This window comes from Trichechus manatus, unplaced genomic scaffold, assembly GCF_000243295.1.
Source record: "Trichechus manatus latirostris isolate Lorelei unplaced genomic scaffold, TriManLat1.0 scaffold00232, whole genome shotgun sequence".
Lineage (NCBI taxonomy): Eukaryota > Metazoa > Chordata > Mammalia > Sirenia > Trichechidae > Trichechus > Trichechus manatus.
This window is the reverse complement of record NW_004444168.1, coordinates 1,723,091-1,747,962: the sequence shown is the minus strand read 5'-3', so window position 1 is coordinate 1,747,962 and position 24,872 is coordinate 1,723,091. Positions and strand designations below refer to the sequence as shown.

The 24,872-nt window shown below is 46.6% G+C and overlaps 1 protein-coding gene across 1 annotated transcript in view; it reads left to right on the top strand.

The window, feature by feature from the left end:
• DNHD1 (dynein heavy chain domain 1) overlaps window positions 1-24,872 on the top strand; it is a 74,886-nt gene that overhangs the window by 25,417 nt on the left and 24,597 nt on the right. The window contains exons 9-22 of the mRNA XM_004389049.2: window positions 5,815-6,080; window positions 6,171-6,414; window positions 10,417-10,574; window positions 11,019-11,511; window positions 15,574-15,701; window positions 15,806-16,004; window positions 16,459-16,553; window positions 17,147-17,354; window positions 19,626-19,751; window positions 20,040-20,137; window positions 20,240-23,132; window positions 23,332-23,512; window positions 23,678-23,870; window positions 24,107-24,392. Coding sequence (XP_004389106.1) covers window positions 5,815-6,080; window positions 6,171-6,414; window positions 10,417-10,574; window positions 11,019-11,511; window positions 15,574-15,701; window positions 15,806-16,004; window positions 16,459-16,553; window positions 17,147-17,354; window positions 19,626-19,751; window positions 20,040-20,137; window positions 20,240-23,132; window positions 23,332-23,512; window positions 23,678-23,870; window positions 24,107-24,392 — 5,568 coding nt within the window. The remainder of the gene's footprint in view (window positions 1-5,814; window positions 6,081-6,170; window positions 6,415-10,416; window positions 10,575-11,018; window positions 11,512-15,573; window positions 15,702-15,805; window positions 16,005-16,458; window positions 16,554-17,146; window positions 17,355-19,625; window positions 19,752-20,039; window positions 20,138-20,239; window positions 23,133-23,331; window positions 23,513-23,677; window positions 23,871-24,106; window positions 24,393-24,872) is intronic.

Below are 24,872 nucleotides of genomic sequence, written 5' to 3'. Positions count from 1 at the left end.
ACATAAAGAGGCAGACCATGGTGGCTTCAGCAAGCTCCCAAAATAAAGAATCTAGAGATTTTCTGGAGGAAGAAAATTTCTTGGAATTACAGAGGCAGAATACAAAAGATTAATATACCGAACTCTTCAAGACATCAGGAAGGAAATTATGCAAAACACAGAACACACAATAGAGGAACTTAAGATTAGAGAAGAGCATAATGACAAATTTAACAGGCTGCAAGAATCCATAGAGAGACAGCATTCAGAAATCCAGAAGATCAACAATAAAATTTCAGAATTAGACAACTCAATAGAAAGTCATAGGAGCAGAATTGAGGCAATGGAAGTCAGAATTAGTGGGATTGAAGATAAAGTACTTGACACCAACTTATTTGAGGAAAAATCAGATAAAAGGATTTTAAAAAATGAAACTCTAAGAATTATGTGGGATTCTATCAAGAGGAATAACCTATGAGTGATTGGCGTACCAGAACAGGGGGGGATAACAGAAAATACAGAGAGAATTGACGATTTGCTAGCAGAAAACTTCCCTGGTATCGTGAAAGATGAGAAGATATCTATCCAAGATGCTCATCGAACCCAACATAAGGTAGATCCCAAAAGAAAGTCACCAAGACATAATCAAACTTGCCAAAACCAAAGATAGTTTTAAGAGCGGCTTGGGATAAACAAAAAGTCATCTACAAAGGAGAGTCAATAAGAATAAGCTCAGACTACTCAGCAGAAACCATGCAGGCAAAAAGGCAATGGGATGACATATATAAAGCCTTGAAGGAAAAGAATTGCCAGCCAAGAATTATATATCCAGCAAAACTGTCTCTCAAATATGATGACGAAATTAGGGCATTTCCAGATAAACAGGTTTAGGGAATTTGCAAAAACCAACTCAGAAGAAGGGAGAGGGGGATGATAGCTGTTGGATAGTCAACCAATATGCCTTCCAGAGTTCCATTCTGCAGATAATCATCAGCAAGCAAGATAATCACCAGCACTGTACATCATCATTTCATACTATACTCTCTCCCTTCTAACCTTCACAATCTTAGTTCCACAACTAACAACATATTTAATGCTCCCCAGCAGTCCTTATGTTGTTGTCTCTCTAGTGATTTTGTTTGTCTGAAGCTCATTCTCTATTAAATTCCTTGGAAAGGCTTGTGGGAATATAATTCCCAAGTTCTTACATATTGATAACTGTGCCCTTTGATAGTATTACTGGATATAAAATTATTGTCTCACCCTTTTTTTTCTTGCATATCTTAAATATGTTATTCCATTTTCTTCTGGCATTAAAAGTTGCTGTCATACAGGCTGATAAGAATCTGATTTTCTTTCCCTTATAAACCACTTGCTCCTTATGCCTAGATGTCTAAAGTATTTTTTTTTTCTTTTTCCTTGAAATTCATTAATTTTACTAGAATATGTCTTGGTATAGAACATTCTGGGGCAGTATTCTCAGATACTATTCCCAGGTATGTTCTTTCAAAATGTAGTTTTAGATCTTTTACATTTCAGGAAAGTTTTCTTGAACTAAATTCACTTTTTGAATTAAAGATTTAGTATTTGCTCTCTTCCCTTGCGTTGGCTTTTTTCTTCAGGGACCTGCTGTATTTAAAAAAACTGTTGCCATCAAGTCGGTTCTGACTCATAGCACCCTATAGGACAGAGTAGAAGTGCCCAAACTGCTCCATACGGTTTCCAAGGAGCGGCTGGTGGATACAAACTGCTGACCTTTTGGTTAGCAGCTGAATGCTTAACCACCGCACCACCAGGGCTCCTGTTGTCTATATACTGGATACTAATTACCTATCTCTAGTATTTGTCCCTGTCTCTTGAAACCTTTTTTAAAATTGATTTCTTTTTTGACTTTTATAATTATCCTTCTTTTCAGCTTCTGTTTCTCTTAAGGTATTATCCGTTGTGTTTATTTGCTCTTATGTTCCTTTTTTATTAAGTAATGATGGTTTATTTACATTTTACATATGATGTAACTAAAGTTCAGCAAGGTTATTTGAACATCTCTTTATAACAAAGGGAGGAAGCTCATTTTAACACAGAGGTAATTTTGCCCTCTGCTGGTGGTTAGAAGCTTCTGCACCATTTTTTGAAATAATTGTTTTTCAACATGAGCATTAGATGAAGTCAGCATGTGGATTAGTTATGCATGATTTTTTTTTTCTTCCCTTGGGGTTTTTTTGTTTGTTTGTTTGTTTGTGGTAAATATGTATGTATGTCATGTTCCTTTTTAAGTTTCTATTCTGAAATGATGTTTTTTCTTTTATTTCTAGTTCTTTCCTGAGTCTATCACATAATTTCTGAACTTTTCTAATTCTGCAATGTGTTGTTCTTCCTGACATAATTTTCCTAATGTTTTTTAGCTTCTTTGTGATGGTGGGATAGAGTTCTGATCTATTTCTCAAATGCTTTCTTTGTCTCCAGGGATGTTATTTCTATTCCTTATTCTCTTATTCTCTTTTTTCTTGTAAGAGCTATGTATGGGTTTTGATGGTGATACTTTTCATTGCATATTTTAGAAATTAGATTCCCTGAACTTTTAGAAGGAGGCTTAGCTCCGAATAGTTTTCTAATGCCTCAGTTACCTTTTCTATTGTTTTTCTGTAGTATTAAAAAAATAGTGGCTTACTTTCTGGTTTCTGTTTCCCTCCCTTACTTTATCTGGACCTGTTCTTTTCTTTTTCTTTATTGCTTCTATTCCCAGCAGCATCTTCTTAGTGCTGGGCCCTGTTCCAGAAAGGAGCCTGGCTCGTTGGTTTCAAGAGCCCATAACACACAGACTGCTTCTGCCCCCACAGACTGCTTCTGCCCCTATAGACCTGTATTCATTTCCTAGGGCTGCTGTAGCAAAGTACCACAAGTTAGATGGCTAAAACGGAAATTTGTTCTCTCACAGTTCTGGAGGCCAAAATCTAGGTGTCAGCAACCCCATACTCCCTCCAAAGGCTCTAGGGGAGGAATCCTTCGTTGCCTTGTCCTAGCTTCTGGTGGCTTCCACCAGTCCTTGGCATTCTTTAGCTTGTAACTGCATCCCTCCACTCTTGGATTCCAACTGTACATGGCTTTTTTCCCTCTGTGTGTCTGTGGGTCCTCTCTTCTTTTTTGTAAGGACACCAGTCTTTGGATTTAGGACTCACACTGATACACTATGACTTCTTCTTTACTTCATTACATCTAGAAAGACCCTGTTTCCAAATAAGGTCACATTAACAGGTACCTGGGGTTAGGATTTGAACACGGGGGACAAAATTCAGCCCACTACAAGACCTTACCTCACCTACTATTGGAATGGGCTAAACCCCTTCCAGTTTTACTGGCTGTTCTCAAATTGGCCCTCTGCTTTCCAGTAAATTCCTGCTGACTGTCTTGGAGCTTCCTATTCTCAGGTCTGTTAGGTGACTCATTGTTTCCCTCTGCTTCCTTCCTCACAAATGGTGATACCATGTGGGTCTTGAGGCTGTAGGTGGTGCAGGGGCAGATTAACTAGTAAGCACGGTATGCACGGGCTTAATTGTGTTTAGTTACTAATCTGTAGTGCACAATTTCACCTGTCTTTCACCACATCATGCACCACAACCTATGCATACCTTGCTTGTTGGGTAATCCATCCCTGCTGGCTTGTCCTCACCCACTCGTATTTTAGGGTGTGTGAGGATCCCTTGTCTTCGTTTTGTTGAAAATGGTATTCATACGTTTTTGGTTTTGCTATCTAATTGCTCTGTCATTTTTATGTGGGGATTTGGGAGATTTCAAAACTATGCTGCCACTACCACCATCTTACCAGAACCCATTCTGGCATTCTTTTTTTAAATTTTTTTTTTATTGTTGTAGTTCAAATGAAGTTTACATTTCAAGTCGGTCTCCCATACAAAAATTTATACACACATTGTTCTGTGACCCTAATTGCTCTCCCCATACTGTGACAGCACACTCCTCCTTTCCACCCCGAGTCCCCATGTCTATTCAACCAGCTCCTAACCCTCTCTGCCTTCCCATCTCACGTGTGGACAGAAGCCACCCATTTAGTCTCTTGTAGCAACTTGAGCTTAAGAGGCAAACTCCTCACAAGTATCACTTTATGTCCCACAGTCCAGTCCAATCCCTGTCTGAAGAGTTGGCCTCAGAAATTGTTTTAGTTCTGGGCTGGTAGAGAATCCAGGGGCCATGCTTTCTGGGGTTTCTCCAGTCTCAGTCAGACCATTAAGTATGGTCTTCTTACTAGAATTTGAGTTCTGCACCCCACCTTTCTCCTGCTCCATCCGGGACTCTCTGTTGTATTCCCTGTCAGGGCGGTCATTGGTGGTAGCCGGGCACCATCTAGTTCTTCTGGTCTCAGGCTGATGAAGTCTCTGGTTTATGTGGCACTTTCTATCTCTTGGGCAAATACTTTCCTTGTGTCTCTGGTGTTCTTCATTCACCTTTATTCCAGGTGGTTGGGACCTATTGATGCATCTTAGATGGCCATTTGCAAGCTCTCAAGACCCCAGATGCCATTCTGGCATTCTTTTAAAAGATTATTCTTTTTATGTGGAGCAAAGACTGTTAGATGTTGGAGGCAAGGCCCAAAGCACGGAGATAAGTTAGAAAGGTATTGCAGTGATGCAGTGAGAGATGATGGGAACTTGGGCTGTGGCGGGGCAGTTGTGGAGGTGGTGAGAATTGGTTGGATTCTGGGTGTATTTTGAATGTACAGCCAACAAGATTTGATGTTCAATGGGTGTGTTGTATGTGAGAAAAGAGTCAAAGATGACTTTAAAGTTTTTGACTTGAGCAACTGGAAGAATTGAGTTCCTGTTTACTAAAACTGGCAGATTGCAGGAAGAATAATTTTTGTGGGGAGAAATCAGAAACTCAGTTTTGGACCTGTTATGTTAGGGTTGCATATTAGACATCCAAGTGGAGATGTGGCATTGGTAATTGCTTGAATGGGAGTTGAATTCAGGGAGCAATCTGGGCTAGGGACACAAATCTAGGAGAAAACAGATGGTACGTAAAGCCGTGAAACAGGATGAGATCTCCTAGAGAGTAAGTGTAGATATAGATGAGATCTGAAGACTGAGCTTTGTTTAGTGCAGCAGTGTAGATCTAATTTCTGAACATTTTGATGCTTTTTCCTCTTTTTATACAAAGTTTTAACACAAATATTGAAATTGGCGTACAACCAGTTCTAAAAAAGTTAAGGGGAGGCCAGGTTCAAGGATCTTCCTTAAGGCAAGTACTGAGAACTGGCATGTTCAACATCATTTCCAGCTTCCTTCCAGTGTGTATTTCTGTTCTGCGGAGGCTGGAATGCTACAGACTACATTTCCCAGACACCCTTGCAGCCAGGTGTCGTGATTTAGAACCCACCGGTTAGATTTACTTGAGACTTCAATTCAGGATTAAGTAGGGAAGAGAGGCAGGGCATACGCTATCCATTTTGCTGGTGCAGATCATAGCAGTGTGTTTTTATAGCTGGCAATGTGGCAGTTACATCCCAATTCACCAGGTAGAGAGCCTTATTTTTTCTTTTCAGCTTTCCCAATTATTCTGCAACCCATTTAATATTCTGTAGTAGTTCCCTTCCTGCTTATACTAGCTAGAGTGAATTCTGTTCTCTGCACCTCAACCCTAACTAATAAATTGCCTCAGTGGGTCTGGTGTTCTGTGTGTGTGATGTAGATGTATGGGTAAACTCACTTAGGAGCAGGGAGTGTGTGTGTGTGTGTTGTGTGCTTACATATTTAGGGTGAAGAAGGAGATTGTGTATGGACTCTGGAGGGTACTTATGGATAATTGTAGCATGTGCCCCAATAGCAGAAGATGAAGAGGACAACTTGAATACGAAATTCTTGACGTCCAAGTTCCAGGGCCAGCCCAGCGATGCTGTGCACATCTTTTGTGGCCAGGATATTGGATTAGTGTGGCCCTGGAAGTCTCTCCCAAATACTGGAACCCTGGAGGTCCGTGGGTACCGCCTGCAGGGCCAGTACTTGACCCCCAATTACAAGCAGCTGCAGGAGGACCTAGACAATAACCCTCGAATCCAGCAGGCAATGACTATACAACAGACCCTGATGGAGGTGAGAACAGACGTTTGAGGAGGGGGATGAGACCCATCAATTCCCGTCATAGCCACCCACCTCTGCCCTAAGCTCCTTGTCTGCCCCTAGGGCATGCTGTGTGAGGTGCAAGAATTCTGCAGGGAATATCACTGGGTAACAGACATTTATGAATTCCTGCAAGCCTGGGGGTCTCAGCAGCTGGAGGCCATGAGAGGCTGCCCCATCAAGAACTATGTAACGCTGGTGAGCCACCTGAATGTTTGGCAGGCCCGTGTCTCCAGTATGCCTATCGAGTTGCTTACAAAAGGCAAGTTGCTGCTGCTGAGCTGCCGTGAAGTACAGGCAGAGATGGGTGAGTGTTTCTTGTCCTCTTTTCTTTTCTGCCTCCTTCCTTACCTCCATCCACATGGCCCTCCTGGTGCCTGAAATGTTCTTCAGGGACCTTTGGTGCAGGACCCTCATTGGACCCAGGGAGCCTTCCAAAGCTCCAGGTCCCAGCCCCTTTCCTTTACAATCAAAACACTGTGTGGTCACTACAGAGGACATACCATCTGTCTTGGCCTTTCTTATTCCTTATGCTCCTTAGGAATCATGTTCTTGCCATGTGACACTTTCTATTCTTACAGTGTGGAAGTAGTTTAAAACAAATGTGACTGAAAACATTCTTAGCCTGTGCTATTGAGCTCAGTTTCTGCACAGAAATTCTTGGCAATCTGACATGCTGCATTCCCCACATGTAGAAGAGTCAAACTTGGATGTGTAATAAGTTGAGATTCTCTTTAACTAATCTTGTCTTGCTCTATAGTCATAAATTCTGTTAATGGTGAAGGAAAAACATAACATTCCCAATTAAAGAGAGCACTTTTCGTTTAAAGTAGTCACTTTTGGTCTAATTTAGTCTACCTTGAATATCCATCAATTCAAAATCGACACTGCAGTTCTGGCTGGGTTTTTATTCTCGAGTGTTCTCTGCTCCTTTGCCTTCCTAAGGTGGCATCTGGCATTGGGGGAGGATCCTCTGGCCTGTGTGCTCTTCTTTGCTATCTCTTGTGACCCTCATTGAGGTGTCATGCATCATTACCTGGTCCCTGCCTCCTGACGTAACTGCTTCTGATGATGATGGGTCCTGGACTGCTATAACTGGCTTGTGTTCTCTTGGCCTAATCGAGGCCCAGAGTGTCTCCCTTTGCTAACTCAATCCCACCTTGGCTCCTGCTGGTGTTACAGATCCTTGGAGCTTTAGTGAATCCTTCATCCAGTCTGTCTTAGGATGACCATCTTACAGCTTCTGCTTCAGGGTCCTTCACCCCTCAGCACAGGAACCCCATCTCGGCCTACTGGCTGTCAGCTCTTGGCTAGCTTCTGTATCATCTACCATTTAGAAGCTGTGGGGGACTTGGGAACGTTATCTTTAGCCCTCTTCCTGCCACAACATATCACATCATGATTTCTACTATGTTGTGACTGTCTCACGTTAGCACAAAAACACACTACAGGGTGGTCTCTTCTTGCCACTACTGACCTCCACTAGGCCAGGGCCCAGTTGTTGGTATCCAGGGGTTTCAGAGAAATCTGGTTCAAGACTTAGTCTTGTCTCCTCTTGTCTCTTCCTCCTTCCCATGGGAAGGATGTCTCATGCTGTTGTGTATTAGTTAAGTGCCTCAGAGTAGGAGCTGAACTTGGAGAGGATTACAGTGGAGTAGACTTGTAAGCCAGTGATTTGTTCTAGGAAACAGAGAGGTTGTTCCGTTTCCTCACTAACCCCCATGGCTGGCAGTATCAATAAAGTCCACTTCCTACAGAGACTAGATACTATTGGACCCACTGCCCCCCTAGAACCTCCTGAAGGTGGGAGGCCTTGGAACTGGGGCCTGAAAAGAGTTTTCTTGAAAGTGCCTGCCTGGCCCTGCCTTTGCTCACAGATGAAGCACATGCCTCATAAGGTATCTTATAGGCCACAAAAACTCCCCACTCTTTCCCCTGCCCTCGCCTCCCGTATCATATGTATAGGGGTTCAGGTTGGCAAGGCAGGAACAAGGAGGACCTGTGACTGGTCTGCTTTCTTTTTGGCCCTGTTTTGGGCAGGCTTTGCTCCACTGCTGCTCTGGAAGTCTGTCTTCTTTTTCTAGTTTGTTAGGTTCTTGCTCCTTAGTCCAGGATCAGCTGGTCTGTCTAAGAGGGGCAGATGGAGACAGAAAAGTACAGGGTTTGTTTTTCACCTGCTTTGTGACTGCAGATCACTGAACTTCACTTTTTTAATTTGTAACATGAGCATAATAATACTTAACTCATTGAGTTATAAAACCAAACTCGTTGCTGTCAAGTCAATTCCAACTTATAGTGACCCTATAGGATAGAGAAGAACTGCCCCATAGGGTTTCCAAGGAGCGTCTGGTGGATTCGAACTGCCGACTTTTTGGTTAGCAGCTGAACTCTTAAACCACTGTAGTGAGGACATGTTCTTTGTAATACTAACATTGAGTCTGGCATGCAGTAGGTGCTTAATAATTTTTTCATTTGACTTCACCTCCCTCTGTCTTCTCTCGTCCTTCTCACTGATCTAATTTTATCTTCTTATCCTGCAGCTCTATTCCTCTTTCTCCTGGCACCCTTCAACAGTGAATGGCATAATTATCCACTCTGATCAGCTGGTCTCACCAGAAACCTGGAGTCGCCCGTTACTCCTCCCTCTTCCTAACCCTGCCACATTCAACCTATTGCCAAGTCCTTTCCATTCTTCTGCCTTCTAAATACCTCTCAGATCTGTCTCCCCATCCATCTCCATCTTCCAATCCCAAGGAACCCTGGTATTTTATGCATCTACTGCCATTGCTCCTTGATACCACACAGTGTCGCTGTTGAGTTCCTGTCTGCCTTCACCTGCCTGATGCTACTGTTCCAAAAGCAGCAGCACTGCAATGGCCTGGCTACTGTCATAGACCAGAGGGGTATTTTGAAAAAAGACGTGTTCACATCCTCAGTGTTCTGTTCAACCGAGGGTGCCCCTCAATAGTTTCCCTCTCCCTGGGCTTTCTCAGTCTCAGTTCTTAGTGCTCAGTTCTCTTGGGCATGTCCTCCAAGTCTCCAAAATTGTCTCAATTATGTCTCCAGTATGTCTCAATTATCTATCTCTGCAACTCACTCTCCCACTTTCTAATTGCAGAGATGCCCACAGGGGATAGGCTGATTTACTTTTCACACCTCAAAACAGAAAATATGACAGAGTGGCACCAGGCTGCCTTAGTTTGAATCCTTCCTCTGCCACATATTAACTGTGTGGCATTGATCAAGTTACTTAATCTCTCTGAGCCTCAGCTTTCTTGCTTATAAAATAGGGACAATAATAGTATCAACCTCAAAGTAGTTTTATGAGGATTAAATGAGAGAATACAGGTAAAGTACCTGAAATAATGCCTGGCATGTAGTAAGCACTCTATACTGTATTCCGTGGCATACTGTGTACTGTATTTCTATACTGTATTTCACTGTTCTATGCTTATTTTAACATCTCTGAACTCAAGAGGTCATGATTGGTGGCATGCCAGAGTTTACATAGCATAGTTTTTCTTTTTTTAATGGTATGTAAAATAGTGGTGCTTCTTATAATTAGTAGTATCTTAGATTTGATGAAGTATCATATTGATATTATTCCTGCTCTCTGAGACAACGGAATTGTACATATTACTGAGGAAGGCTTCCAGGATTCTCTTCTAGCCCCATACCCAACTGACAGCCCCTGTCTTTTAATGCTTAAAAACAAAAGACAGATTATACCCACTTCTTGGCACCTCTTCTACAAAAGCATAGGCAATAAGACTCCCCAAACAGAAATCTTCCATCTCTGTTAGGGCATTCTGTTATTCATGAACATGTCATTTCCATGCCTTTGCACATGCTGCTTTATCTACTTGGTATGCCTTTTTCTCTTTGAGCATTAACTACTCAACACATTCAACTCCAATGTCCCTCTCTCTGAGGAGGCCTTCCCCAGCGTCCTCAGGCCTCTCCTCGCTGTGCCAGGTTGAGGGCTCCTGGGTACTCCAGGGCATTTATCACACTGGTTTGTGATTCTCTGTTTATATGTCTGTCTCTGCCACCGTATTGTGGGCTTCTGAAGGTGGGGGCACTTTCTTTCTCACTCATTCACTCTTGTCTACTGGTGCACAGCCCAGGACCCAGGGCATAGCAGCTGACTGGACACTGAGCAGGGGCCGAGTAAGCATTCAATGAATGAGAGAACGAATGCATGGTCTGGCTTCCTTTTAAGCTCCACTCCCCCTCTCGACCCCAAACATTCTGCCAGTACCCCTTCTTTTCATGTATCCCCTAATACCTGACCCTCTTCTGTCTCCAGAATCCAAGCTGGACAACATCAGGAAGGACATCCTTGCACAGGTGCAGGATGAGTGCTGGAGCCGCACTCAGCAGCTAATGACAGAGCTCACAGATTTCATGCAGATCTTCCAAACCATCAACTCTGACATTCATGCTATTGCACGGTGCTCCCAGAAGGTGGGCTCTCCCTCACCAAGCTTGCCTCACTTATGCAGGGCCCATCCTCCTCAGATATTCAGCATACTCTCTATAGGTCTTCCCTGAGCTCCTATTGGCGCTTGATACTCTTAAACTGTGCTCACCGATGTGTTCTGCCCTTGTTAATTCTCCCCCTGGGGAGGCCCTGATGTGATGAGAAAGATGTAGTCCTGCCTTCAGAGTCATAGTGTTGCTCTCTGTGGCACTCAGACAGATAGGGACATGTTGCCCTGTCATCAGGGTGATGGTCTGGTGGGCAAGGAACTGTGCTGGCTTTAGAGAGACCTGGTCAGATGGTCCCTGATACCAGCTGGCTAAAAGGCTCCTGCTGGGATCTGGAGCCTCCAGAGGGTAGTAGTGTCCCCCAGCCCGAAGGGGTGTGCAGAGTTAGGGGGTGCTGATCTCATGCTGTAGTCCTTGCAGTTGAATGAAGCCAATGAACAGTACGTTGAGCTGGAAGATCGAATGGAATACATACGATCCCTTCATGAACTCATCCGCAACCACTTTAGCCTCTTTAGTGCTGAAAATGAGGCGCTAGACATCTCGGTGAGAGGACAATTCAGGGAGTCACCCATCCCACCCACTTCCCCTCCCCACAAAAAACATCTACTGGACTGCCCTCTGCTTGCCTCACAGCTACTGGACACGTGGGAGGCATTTCAGTTTGAGAAAAGCCAGGCGTCAGAGTTCCTGCTCAGCAAGCGACATGCCATTGTGCCCAAGCTGCAGCAGCTGATGGCAGCAGCATTGGCAGAGCTGGACGGACTGCTGGAGAAGGCCTTGTCTGGTCCCTTCATGGACCCTGCGCAAGAGCAGAGGAGCACCGAGCGCCAGCTCATCTCACTGGAGCGTCAGTTCCAGAACACAGCCAGCCACCTCAGTGAACTCCACCACGCTTATGTCACCTTCACTGGTACTGAGCACCCCGCCCCTTCACCAGCTCCCTGAGATAGACCCTTTCTCACACTAAGATGAGGTTTGGGACTCAGAAATCACATACCTTCATTAGTCTCTTTTATAAATGAAAATTATAGAATAAAACCCTTCATACGTTGGCTATGTCAGGTGATATATTTAGAGTAGAGATACAGGGGAGTCACAGTCTGGTGGGGAAGGCAGATAGTTTTTTTCAATATTCCTCTTCCATCAAAGGATATTTGCTTTTAATCCTCAAGTTTGCATTTATCTTTTCATCTGTCTGGAGCTCTGTTTCTTACAGAGGGAGTTATTTGTCCAATATTTGATGTTGAGATAACGTCTATCAAAGGTTGTATGGATCTCTAGCTAGATCTTTTGAGTTCAGACAAAGGAGATTGGAAGAGTTTAGATTTACTGTAGTTTTATTTTGTCAGATCAGAGCTCTCATAGCCTATCAACTCTCAGCCTTTTAATATTCTAAGAGCGCTATGATGGATGCTGTCCACATGTGTAAGATTGTCCTGTTCAGGATCCCTATCACTTGGGTGTTTTCCTCCCATTCAAGAAAGTATACTGAAATTCAAATGAGTAAGGATGACAGTCTTATACTGATAGCCTTCAATCTGGTCTTGTTTCTTTTGAGTAAATCGCAAACCTCAGCACTATAATTATTATTAATTATAAATTATTTTTGACACATATCTCACAACTGGTCATAAACAAAAGGTTAAGAACTGATATGGTAGCTTGTGAGATGAAGGCAGGGAATTATTGTCAGAGGTAAACACAACAGGGAGCTTCACCCTTTACTCCTTATGGTCCTCTGTGTGGGCTGGCTCTTTATTCATATGCATTTCACTGAACTCTCCTGGGCTGTGAGTCCATCCATTTATTCATTCCACATATATTTATTGTCTAATATGTACCAGGCACTCTTTTAGGTACTTGAGGTATATCAATGAACAAATGACAAAAATCCCTATACTCACAGACTAACATCTAGTTGGGGGAGGAAAACAATAATTAATAAGCATAAAATATAACTAAATTATGTGGTATGTTGTTGTGGTTGTTGTTAGGTGCTATCGAGTCACTTCCAACTCATAACAACCCTATGGACAAGAGAACAAAACACTGCCTGGGCCTGCGCCATCCTCACAGTCGATGTTATGCTTGAGCACATTGTTGCAGCCACTGTGTCAGTCCATCTCATTGAGGGTCTTACTCTTTTTCGCTGACCCTGCACTCCACCAAGCATGATGTCCTTCTCCAGGGACTGGTCCCGCCTGATAACATGTCCAAAATATGTGAGACGAAGCCTCACCACCCTCGCTTCTAATGAGCATTCTGGCTGTACTTCTTCCAAGACAGATTTGTTCGTTCTTCTGGCACTACACGGTATAGTCAATATTCTTCACCAACACCATAATTCAAAGACATCGATTCTTCTTCGGTCTTCCTTATTCGTTGTCCAGCTTTCACATGCATATGAGACAATCAGAAACACCATGGCCTGGGTCAGGCACACCTTAGTCTTTAAAGTGACATCTTTGCTTTTCAACACTTTAAAGAGATCTTTTGCAGCAGATTTGCCCAATGCAATAAGTCGTTGATTTCTTGACTGCTGCTTCCATGGCTATTGATTGTGGATCCCAGTAAAATGAAATCCTTGACAACTTCAGTCTTTTCTCTGTTTATCATAGTGTTGCTTATTGGTCCAGTTGTGAGGATTTTTGTTTTCTTTATGTTGAGGGTTAATCCATACTGGAGGCTATGGTCTTTGATCTTCATCAGTAAGTGCTTCAAGTCCTCTTCACTTTCAGCAAGCAAGGTTGTGTCATCTGCATATCACAGATTGTTAATGAGTCTTCCTCTGATCCTGATGTCCCATTCTTCTTCATATAGTCCAGCTTCTCAGATTATTTGCTCAGCATACAGATTGAATAAATATGGTGAAATGATATAACCCCTGACACACACCTTTCCTGACTTTAAACCACGCAGTATCCACTTATTCTGTTCGAATGACTGCCTCTTGGTCTAAGTACAGGTTCCTCATGAACACAATGAAGTATTCTGGAATTCCCATTCTTCTCAATTGTATCCATAATTTCTTATGATCCACACAGTTGAATGCCTTTGCATAGTCGATAAAATACAGGTAAACATCTTTCTGCTAGTCTCTGCTTTCAATCAGCATCCCTCTGACATCAGCAATGATATCCCTCGTTCTGCGTCCTCTTCTGAATCCAGCTTGAATTTCTGGCAGCTTCCTGTTGATGTACTGCTGCAGCCACTTTTATTTATTTTATTTGCATGTGGTATTGTTCAATAATTTCCTCATTCTGTTGAATCACCTTTCTTTGGAATGAGTACAAATATGGATCTCTTCCAATCAGTTGGCCAGGTAGCTGTCTTCCAAATTTCTTGGCATAGACAAGTGAGCACTTCCAGTGCTGCATCAATTTATTGAAACATCTCAATTGGTATTCCATCAATTCCTGGAGCCTTGTTTTTTGCCAAAGCTTTCGGTGCAGCTTGAGCCTCTTCCTTCTGCTGCTTCCTGAAATCGTTGAATGTTGACCAGTTCTTTTTGGTACAGTGACTCTGTGTATTCCTTCCATGTTCTTTTGATGCTTCCTGTGTCGTTTAATATTTTCCCCTTAGAATCCTTCAGTATTGCAACTCGAGGCTTGGATGTTTTCTTCAGTTCTTTCAGCTTGAGAAATACCAAGCATGTTCTTCCCTTTTGGTTTTCTATCTCCAGGTCTTTGCATATTCCTTTATAATACTTTACTTTGAGTTTGTCTTCTCAAGCCACCCTTTGAAATCGTCTGTTCAGCTTTTTGACTTCATCATTTCTTCCATTTGCTTTAGCTACTTGACATTCAAGAGAAAGTTTCAGAGTCTCTTCGGACATCCATTTTGGCCCTTTCTTTCTTTCCTGTCTTTTTAATGACCTCTTGCTTTCTTCATGTATGATGTCCTTGATGTCATCCCACAACTCGTCTGGACTTTGGTCATTAGTGTTCAGTGCCTCAAATCTATTCTTCAGATGGTCTCTAAATTCAGGTGGGATATACTCAAGGTCGTACTTTGGCTCGAGTGGACTTGTTTTAATTTTCTTCAACTTCAGCTTGAACTTGCATATAAGCAGTTGATGGTCTGTTCCACAGATGGCCCCTGGCCTTGTTCTGACTGATAATATTGAGCTTTTCTACTATCTCTTTCCACAGATGTAGTCGATTTGATTCCTGTGTATTCTATCTGGTGAGGTCCACGTGTATAGTCACTGTTTATGTTGTTGAAAAAAGATATTTGCAATGAAGAAGTTGTTGGTCTTGCAAAATTCTATCATGTGATCTCTGGTGTCATTTCTATCACCAAGGCCATACTTTCCAACTACGAATCCTTCTATGTTTCCAACTTTTGCATTCCATCTGCCAGTAATTATCAATGCATCTTGATTGCACGTTTGATCAATTTCAGACTGCAGAAGTTGGTAAAAATCTTCAACTTCTTCATCTTTGGCTTTGTGTTATGTTAGGAAGTAATAAATAGTATGGAAAAAAAATAGAACAGGGTAAGAAGAGTCAAATGCCAGGGAGAGTAGATAGCACTTTTTAATGGGGTGGTCTGGATAGGCCTCATCAAGGTTATGTTTGAGCAAAGACTTGACTGGTGAGTGATTAGGTCATGTGATTGAGGGAAGTGTTCCAGAAAGAATGACCTGCCAGTCAAGGGCCTTTAGAGGGAGGGAGCATGCCTGGTGTATGTGAGCAACAGTAGAGGGTCTGACGTAGCTGGAGTGGAGTGAGATGGAGACTAAAGAGGAATGCTTCCCTATCATTGTCTTCACATTTTCCTAAATACTCTTTCTTTGGAATAACTGCCCCTTGGATTGATTGCACCTCCATTTTTATACTGAACATTTTGGACTCACTTCTCCCACTTTCTGGATCCTGCTTTCTGTCATTATGGGCTCTTAACTGACCATCCCCCATCATGCCCTGACACCTAGCCCCAGGCTTCAGCCAGCCTATCCCACATCCCACAGGAGATGAGAATCCTGTGCCCTTGCCAGCCTGTGGGACCCGTCCTATCGTGCAGCAGCAGCGCATCTGGCACCTGTACCGAGTCATCTCGGAAAACATCAGCGAGTGGAAGTGCATGGCTTTTGCCAAGGTAATGATACCCTTCCTTAGACCTCCTGCCTGGGTGTGGAGGGCCTGTAAGGGTGAGGGTGGGGAGGGTCTCACAGTGAGAAGTGCAAAGCCCTCTCACTACAGTTCAGCCTGACTGTGGCCCTGGAGAAGACTGACAGCTGGCTGACAGAGGCAGCCCGGATGAGCACAACCCTAGGGCTACACAGCCCAGTGCTGCATTGCTGCATGCGCATGCTAGAGGAGTTCCGCAGCTTCCTACCATTGCTCACTAAGCTGGGCAGCCTCCAGCTGCAGAACCTCCACTGCCAAGCCCTCCTACGAGGTGTGTTTGGTTAGAGTCAGAGGGAAGGGCATGGGGAAGGATGTGGGGGCTAGAACTTTGTCACAACTCAGTCCTCTGCTGCTCGTGCTGGAAACACCTCTCATCCCTAGTCTGCTCCCTGCCTTCCTCGAGGTACCATACCTCTTTTTCCCTTAGGGACATAAATTTCTAACTTTCCTCACTACCACGTGGGGCCCTCTCTTCTGACTTGGTCTGGGCTTTGGGCTGGGGTCTTAGCTCTGGGTTCTGAGGTGTGTTCAGGACTCTGGATTCTGGGCTCTATGCTGGCTCTATGTTGTGCTCTGAGACATGCAATCAGAGTCTCAGATGGGCTGGGCTGGGTTCTGGCTCCTGGATCTGGGCTCTGGGCTTAGGGTAGGACTGGGCTCTGGGATATGAGCTGGCTTCTGCCATATACAGGATGGAGCTCTGACGTTGTCTCCTCTACCTCCAGCTTTAGGGCTGGGAAGTGTCGATAATCTGGACCTCCTAACACTGGGCCAGCTGCTCACTTGTCCGCTGCTGGAGTTTGCAGATCGAATCAACCAGGTGGGGCCCACAGGAGAAGTAGGGTGGTCCAAGTCCAAGAGCTGTGTGCTAAGCTGTAATGGAGCCAGTTAAGGTCCAGCAGCCCCTTGAGACAAGGGGGGAGTGGATGTTGGCATGTGTATGGTGGGGGTGAGATTGCTGACCCGCCTGGAGAGTATGAATGTTCTGCTTAAGTCTCCAGATGGGGATCTGATGCATGGTTCCAGACTCTCTGTGACCAAGAGCATGTCTGACTTGGGGGAGGGCAGTGGGTGGCAGCTCAGAAGTTGTGGGCACACAGATGATAGATGTCCCCCCAGTACTTACCCTGTCCCAAAAGAGCATGAGATGATTGAGGCATTATCTGCTCAGCCGGACCCTTGCAAGAGGGTGGGTTTCAAGGCTCTGGCAGCAGCCCTGGGTCAAAGCAGTTAGATGCCACTGATGGCCTATCTTTGAAACCAGATGGTCCTATTCTCCTTCACCCCCAAGACCTCCACTCCTCTGAGCCCTGGCCCGTGAGTTGTGCCCCAGGCCCAACACCCAAGTCCCAGCTCCAGAGATATCCACTGAGCCATTACTGAGTCCTGGTTCCTGAGACCCAGCTGTTCCAGATCTGGCAGTGCGAAAACGAACGAGTCCATGCCCAAGACACCCTACGGCGGTTGCAGCGGTCCTGGGAAGTACGCCAACTGCGCCTGCTCAACTTTATCCTTCGTGTACCCTACGAGCCCCCAGCCTCAGAGCGCTCCAAGAGGCAGATGCTCCGCAGCCCCCAATGGGACGTAGTAAGCAAGGATACTGGCACCTTCATCCTCTCAGGTGAGACCCAGCCCTGGTGGCCCAGTGAAAGCCCCCTACTGGGGGCCATTTTCATCTACCACATCCACCACTGCCAGATCTGGATTCTCTAGCCAGGGCCGCATCCTTACTTGACAGCCTGGGACGTCAGTCTATTCTGACAGTGTCTTAATCTCCTTGGGACTCTTCCTCCCCCAGATGCCTGGCTCCGTCAGCAAAGGTCCTTCCCTTTCTGGGAACACTTAGAAATTCCTCATGGTCATCTCTCTCCACCTTCAATGCTCTGTACTCTAGATTGCACCTTACTGTCTAATTTTATGCCCCACTCAGTCATTCATTCCTTTATTCATTCTCTCATCAAACTCACTTGCTTCCTCTGTGCCAAATACAGGAGACCCTAGGTTTACAGACAGCAGCCCTGTCCCTCAGGAGTTTGAAGTCCAGTGAGAGACAGGCAGTGGTATGGAGATCCGTGTGTAATAGTGCACTTTATTTAGGGCAGTAAAGTGTCAGAGAAAGGACCAGATTTAAAGGACCAGGGAGAGTCAGAGAAGCCTTCCCTTACGCAGAGGCCCTCATGCTGGCCTAGAAAAAGTAGGAGTTTGCCAGACCTGCAAAGTGAGAAGAACATGCCAGGCACAGGGAACAGCACATGTACAGGCACCCAAGATGGTATAGTTGGGGAGTTGCCAGTAGAGGAGAAAATCTCTTACCCAACACAGCTGAAATCCGGACAGTTCATCCAGAAAGTTAGTTAAATAGGGAAGTCATAAAATATGATGCATACATTGTTTAAATTGTTTAACTTAAAACATATAAATGTATATTTTGCTTTTAACATAAGGTCAAGGCCTTGTCCTTGGAAGTTCCTAACTGCCTTTCTTGCATAAATCAAATGATTAATGCATTGTCTTCTATTTCTAATTTCAATTTCTGTAAAGTTAAGCAGCAACATGAAGACACTTATAAAGTTACCTGAATCCAGAATGCTTTTAAATTTTTATTATAATTTCCCAATCTTTTGAAATTGGCTTGCCTACACTTGCTTTAATGGCACGTTTTTATTAATTCACCTTTACTGAAGCCTTCCATAGTTTCTGTAGAAACCACAACTTTTTTCCCATCCATCCATTTTTCAGTGACTTATGTAATACTAGACTAAATTCTGTAATTAAAATGATAATATAACCCACATAGACAGGTTTGCAAACACTAACTGTTGGTGAGCATACAATTCATCTGGTAGAAGCAAAAATGGGGGGGGGTATTCTAGAGACTAGCTTCAGATCTATGAGTATCAGAGTTATTACCCCCAAGATACCATGTGTTTTTTGATATACTGTGTTGATGGATATAGCTTGAATCTCTGCCTAAGTGAGATTACCACTACCTCTTTACAGCGTTCCCAAAATCAGTTGAAAATTTGGGGTTTGTTTGGGTATGTGGAGGAAACTTGAAGTATACTTACTGGGGTAGCTGCATGGAGGGTTGTGGTCTGTCTCACACCCTTTAGAGCACAAGAGATGGGTCCTTTTGCCTCCTCACCTGGGGAGGAGTAAGTGAAGGGGATAGAGAGAGGGACCAGAGAAATACTGTTTTCTCTAGGGAGTAGAGTAGAAGTTCTTTCACTCTGAGAGCATGATACCAAGCATTTTCTTCCCAATAGGGGTGTATGGAGAATCCTGCTTCTGTCTAAATCAGTCTCCTCTCTCTATTCTCTTCTCATTTGCACTCTAGTTAGGCCCCTACCTCATTTCCAGCCCTAGTCTCCCATGGCATGATGGGATAAATCTTTGAGCAGCACCACGGGGCTAAGTGCTAAGATTGTGGAAGAGAATTTTCTCTCAGCCTTACTACCAGGATCCCTTTCATCTCAGAATGGGCTTTCTTACTATAGAAAAATGATGTAGGGTGCCAGGAACCACTGAGCCTTCTTCCTAGGCTACAGGCTCCAGTTCTTCAAAGAACTTCTGTGGAAGTAGGTTTACCTAAGGGTAGAGCCCAGCACTCATAGTATCTAAGTTGGGAACTCAGCAGGCCTGGAGTCTGCCCATAGCACATGTGTGTGTAGGATGGTGGCAGTGAGGTTGTCAGTGCTCCAAAGCAGGGCTGGCTTCACTGCATTGGTCAATGTGATCGTCAAAGATAGAAAGGGCATCCAGGCCTCTGTCCCTGCTCCCCTAGAAGGGATCCCAGGTCACCCTGACTGCTCACTCCCTTTTTTCACCCCAACCCTTGTCCTTGCCCCATCTGACTGCCAGCTCAGCTCAGCTGGAGCCCACTCTTTCCCAGACTACAGCAGCCTGCAGAATTCCATCCAGGAGAGTCTCCAGATGTTATTCAAGATCCTGGCCATCCAGAAGTCAGGAGACTTGTATAAAATAGCCCTGGAGTGGGTGACCATTATGCATGGCCTGGGTGAGTGCAGACCTCTAGGTGGGCTGATGGGTGGGATCAGAGGCAGGATGACCTGAGAGGGAGGGGATGAGAGGTGGAGGTTTGAGTGAGGGAGTAGCTGAAAGATAGAGTGAGGGCCTCCTTCATGGCTACTTCTTGGAATGAGGGGACCAGAACTTTCTGCTGAGCCAGCGTAGTTTCGCTGAGTTGGTGAGGCACCCAAGAGGTCACAGCAGGAGCAGGCTGGACCCCTTGCAGAAACTAGAACCCTAGTGTCTCACTCCAGTATTCCTCTGGTTGCTGACACAGGTTCCCTGCTGGAGGTGTGGGTGACTTTTCAGCAGAAGTGGATTTTTCTGAATAAAGTTCTACATGAGATGAAGATCCAGTTTCCTAGTTCTGACCTGGTAGGGGAAGGGGTGAGAAGGGGTGGGCAATGGCTACTGAACAGTGGGACTCAGAGTGTGTGGGGAGCTGCCACTTCATGTCTGCCCTCACTTTCACCACAGAGCTCTCGTTTCAAGGCCATGGATGACCAGTATCGGACCCTGATGAGAATCTCTGTAGCTGACCCACTGGTCCTGTCACTTATAGTGCCCAGTGCTAAGCGGAGTCCTTACTTCCAGGGCCAGCAGCTGCAACAACTGCTCCAAGCAGGCTCGGTGGAGCTGGAGGGCATCATCATGGCTCTGGAGAGCGTGCTCTACAGGGTGCGTGCTCACTTCCCCCGTCTCTTCTTCCTTAGTGACAGTGAGCTAGTGGCCCTGCTGGCTGCCCCACTGGAGTCATGCGAGGCCCAGCGATGGGCACGACGTTGCTTTCCTCATGTGCATGCTGTGAGCTTCAAGTCCAACACAACTGATGAGGAGAAAAACATGGGTGACTGGGAGTCGAGCCCAAGCACACATTCTCTGGTGGAAGCACTTGCAGTGCTAGGGGCAGGTGGGGAGGAGATGAAGCTGCAGGGGCCTCTTCCTCTGCATCTGGATCTCCCCAAGTGGCTGGCCTCTCTAGAGAAGTCTCTGCGTGTGACCCTGGTGCACATGCTTCAGGACTGTGTGGCCACCCGCCTTACTCACAGCCCATCTCTAGAGGAGATCCTCAAACAGCTACCCCAGCACAACGAGCTTCCACTGCACCAGTACATCCTCCATTGTCTGGATTTAGCCCAGACCTTCCCGTGGCAGTGTGTGCTGGTAGCAGAGGAGGTAGTGTGGCGGGCTGAGATGGAGGAGGCTCTGCTTGAGGGGAACACCCTGGCCATGGTCCCCATGCAAGTGCGCAAGCTTGAGGTACTGGTGCATTTTGTGCGGGCCCAGAGGACCTCCCAGGGTGGGCAGCCCCTGCCCTCTGTCCGCCAGGCCAGCCTGCTCAGTGCCCTCTTGGTCATGGCTGTGACCCATCGGGATATAGCACAGCTACTGCGGCAGCATGAGGTCAGTGATCTGAGAGACTTCCACTGGGCCCGCCAACTCAAGTACCACCTGGGTTCATCTTGTGTAACCAGAAGCCCCCTGCAGAGTCTCAGGACTATTATTACATCTGTTGGGCCCTCTCTGCCACCAGCTGCCTGCTGGATAGATGTACTGGGCCGGTCCTTCCTGTACAATTATGAGTACCTGGGACCCAGGCTGGAGCCTCTACCCAGCCTGCTGCCTGAGCGACCAGCCCTGGTGCTGTTATTGGCTCTGGAGGAGGTGGCTTGCGGGACACTACTGGGCTCTGATGGTGTGGGCAAGACAGGTATGGTGACTAGCCTGGCACGGGCCCTTGGCCGCCAGCTGGTGATACTGCCCTGCTTGCCTCAGCTAGAGGCCCGATGCCTTAGCAACTACCTGAATGGCGCCCTACAGAGTGGTGCCTGGCTGATGTTAAAGGCAGTTCAGCACCTTCCCCCTGGCTTGCTCTCTGCCCTGGGCCAGCGCCTGGCTGAACTACACCTCCTTTATGCCCCACTGTACCAGAAGGCTTCCCAGAGCACCAGCACCGTCGACCCCATCCATCCACTGGAGCTTGGCACTGGCTTCTTTGAAAACCATCACGTGTACATGCGCCTTGGCTATGGCTGTCTCCTGACACTACGTACCTTGAGCCCTGTTGTGCCTGCCAACCTGCGCCTGCTGCTGCGGCCGGTGGCATTGGCACTGCCTGACCTGTACCATGTGGCAGAGATGACCCTGCTAGGTGCAGGGATGCGGGATGCCTCCCGCATGGCTACCCGCCTATCAAAATTCTTCTCCCTAGAGCGTGAGCTGGTATTTGGGCCCCTGCCCTGCCGCCTGCCGTTGCTCAAGCAGGTACTGGAGGACACAATACAGAGACTAAATGTGACCAAGAAGGAACCCAAGTCCCAGCATCCCTGCAGCCTAGCTGCCATTGAAGAGGCCGCTCTACTGCATGCTGTGCTGTGCTCACAGCTGTTCACCATCCTCAATGAGCCCCACCTGCACAAGCTCCGAGAGCTGCTCTTTGGGCTCTTCCCCAGTGCCAGCCAAGTGCTGGCAGAGCCTATGATTCCCAGGCTGATGAAGCCACTGATGGTGGAGGAACTGCGGCAGGTAGGACTGTATCCCAGCCCTGACATTTTGGGGTCCTTGGAGCAGCTGACCCAGGCCCTGAGCCGGGCCTCGGGCATTCTGCTCCTGGGCCCTGCAGGCAGCGGCAAAACCACTTGTTGGCACTGCTTATTTAAGATCCAGAACCGGTTGGCAGCTATGGAGGATACCTCAACCCAGGGCTACCAGCCTGTGGAAATTACTCACCTTTACCCCAGTGCTCTCAGCCCCCAGGAGTTCTTGGGATGGCTAGAGGGCCCCTGGTGGCACCAAGGTGTCTTCCCCAGGCTGCTTCATGCAGCCACCCAGTGTAAGTACATGGGCTCAAACGAGCAGGTGCCAGAATCAGCAGGGATCCAGCACTGGGTCATATGTGATGGGGCACCCAGTGCTGCTTGGCTGGACTCCATCACCTGCCTCCTTAGTGATCCCCCCCAGCTTAGCCTCCCCAATGGCCAACAGATACCACGCCCGCCGGGCACCTTTCTCTTAATGGAGGTGGCAGATGCCACAGGCATGTCCCCCACAGTGGTGGGCCGCTGTGCTCTGGTCTGGTGTGGTGGGGAGCAGACATGGCAGTGTATACTTAACGTCCTGATGGCTGCCCTGCCCCATGAGTACCGCCTGCAGCACCAGACAATCACTGAGCTCAACCACCTGGCTGAAGTTCTGGTGCCTGCCACATTCAGATTCCTCACCCGCCAAGGTGCCAGCTCTGTACTGCATGTACATGGGCAGCAGGCTGTCTGCCCAGGTGTGGCTGAAGTCACCAGCCTGGCCCGCATCTTCCGTGGTCTGCTTGATCCCTACCTGCGCCTAGATGAGGAGGAGAATGCACGTGGCCCAGGTGGGGAGAGGGAAGGGCTGGTTTGAGAGAGGGTGGCAGAGATGGAGCCTTGAGGATAGCTGGGGTATAACGAGCCTGGTACATGGGTTCTTTGGTGGACCTGGGCCCAGGGACTGAAAGTGAGGAGAAGTAATATAGCCAACCTCTACTCTCCCCCACCCACTTTTTTCTACCGGGCCTCCTATTCTGACATTTGTAGAGGACCCTAGCAGTAGTGAACCTGTGACCCAGAGCTTCAAGTCCTCAAAAAGCAGCTCTCTGAACAACCGATCCCAGACTGACAATGAAGATGTGCAGAATAAGCAAAGGGAGCACTTGCTGGCTGTCAGCAGCTTTCTTTTTGCCCTGATCTGGGGCTTTGGAGCCCTCCTTCCCTCCAGGTGCCTACAGGGGTGGGGGCTGAGGGGTGTGGAGGGCTGAGATGAACTGGCCCATGGGAGTCAAAACCCAGGTGACATCGCTGGTGGGGTATGGTGGAGTGTGTGAGTGTATCACAAATGGAACTGTTATAACTGACACTTTTGCCTGTGTGTCCATCTGAGCAGGCTCTGGCCCCTCTTTGACACCTTCCTGAGGGGCTGTATTAATTGCCTCTCCAACTATCCTGAGCCACCACCCTCAGCCTTGCTGTTCGATCTACATGTGTGCCCTGAAGATGGGACACTGGTTCCCTTCACTGGCCAATACCTGGGTAGCCGCATCAGAGGAAATCTGGGCACCTTCAACCCTTCTCTCCAGGTGTGAGGACGGTGGGGCAGTAGCTGGGGTTGGGGCTCAAGGAGATATCCCCAGGATAGTCTATGTTCTAGGCCCAACTGAGGCCTACCTACTCCCATTCTTTGAAAGGTTTTCACAACCATTTGTAAAGTGTTTTGCAAGCACAGCTTTAAGACAAGTCCCCTAGACATTTACTTTCAGCTAGATTACTGTCCTAAACTGGAGCTGCCACAGTAAGCCCTGCTCCTGTCCTGCAGACTGAACGGCTTTTATATGTGGTGGACCTGCTTCTGTCAAAGGGACAGCCAGTGCTGCTGGCTGGAGAGGCAGCATCAGGGAAGTCAGCCTTTGTGGAGGTGCTAGTGGAGCCAAATCACCCCTACACGTATGTCCCCATCCACCCTGCCTTCAGTTCCATCCACCTTCGCCTCCTGCTCAGCCAAGGTGTCCACGGCCAAGCACAAACCAGCCCATCATCTGGGGGTCACGAGGATTCTAAAGGCTCCCTCTTTCTGCTGGAGGATCTACACCTGGCGGCTTCTGGTGAGGCACTAGGAGGAGGGAAGGAAGGAGGTGCTGTCATCTTTTGAGACTGTAAATCCTTCAAATATATGACTCCAGATCAAACTTCAGTGCCCCATTCTTAGTGTCTTCTCATTCTACATATACTCACTGAGCAATCATACCCACTCTCATGGCTTCATCAACCATCTCTATGCTTCAACTCCTAAATCTCTATCTCCAACCCAGGCTTCTCTTCGAAGCACTAGATCTGTTTCTCCACCCATCTACCGTACATCTCCACCTTGTTGTCCCATTGGCACCACAGACCCAACTCTGAACTCATCATCTTCCCCCTGAAACCTGCCCCTTGTGCCCTCTTAGTAACCAGTACCTCCATCCAACCAGTCACTTAAGCCAGAAATCTTGTTGGCATCTCTTCCTCTCTTACCAATGTCCGATCACCATGTCTCTTGATTCTACCTCCTCAATATCCCTTGAATGTTTCTGCTTATTTCTATT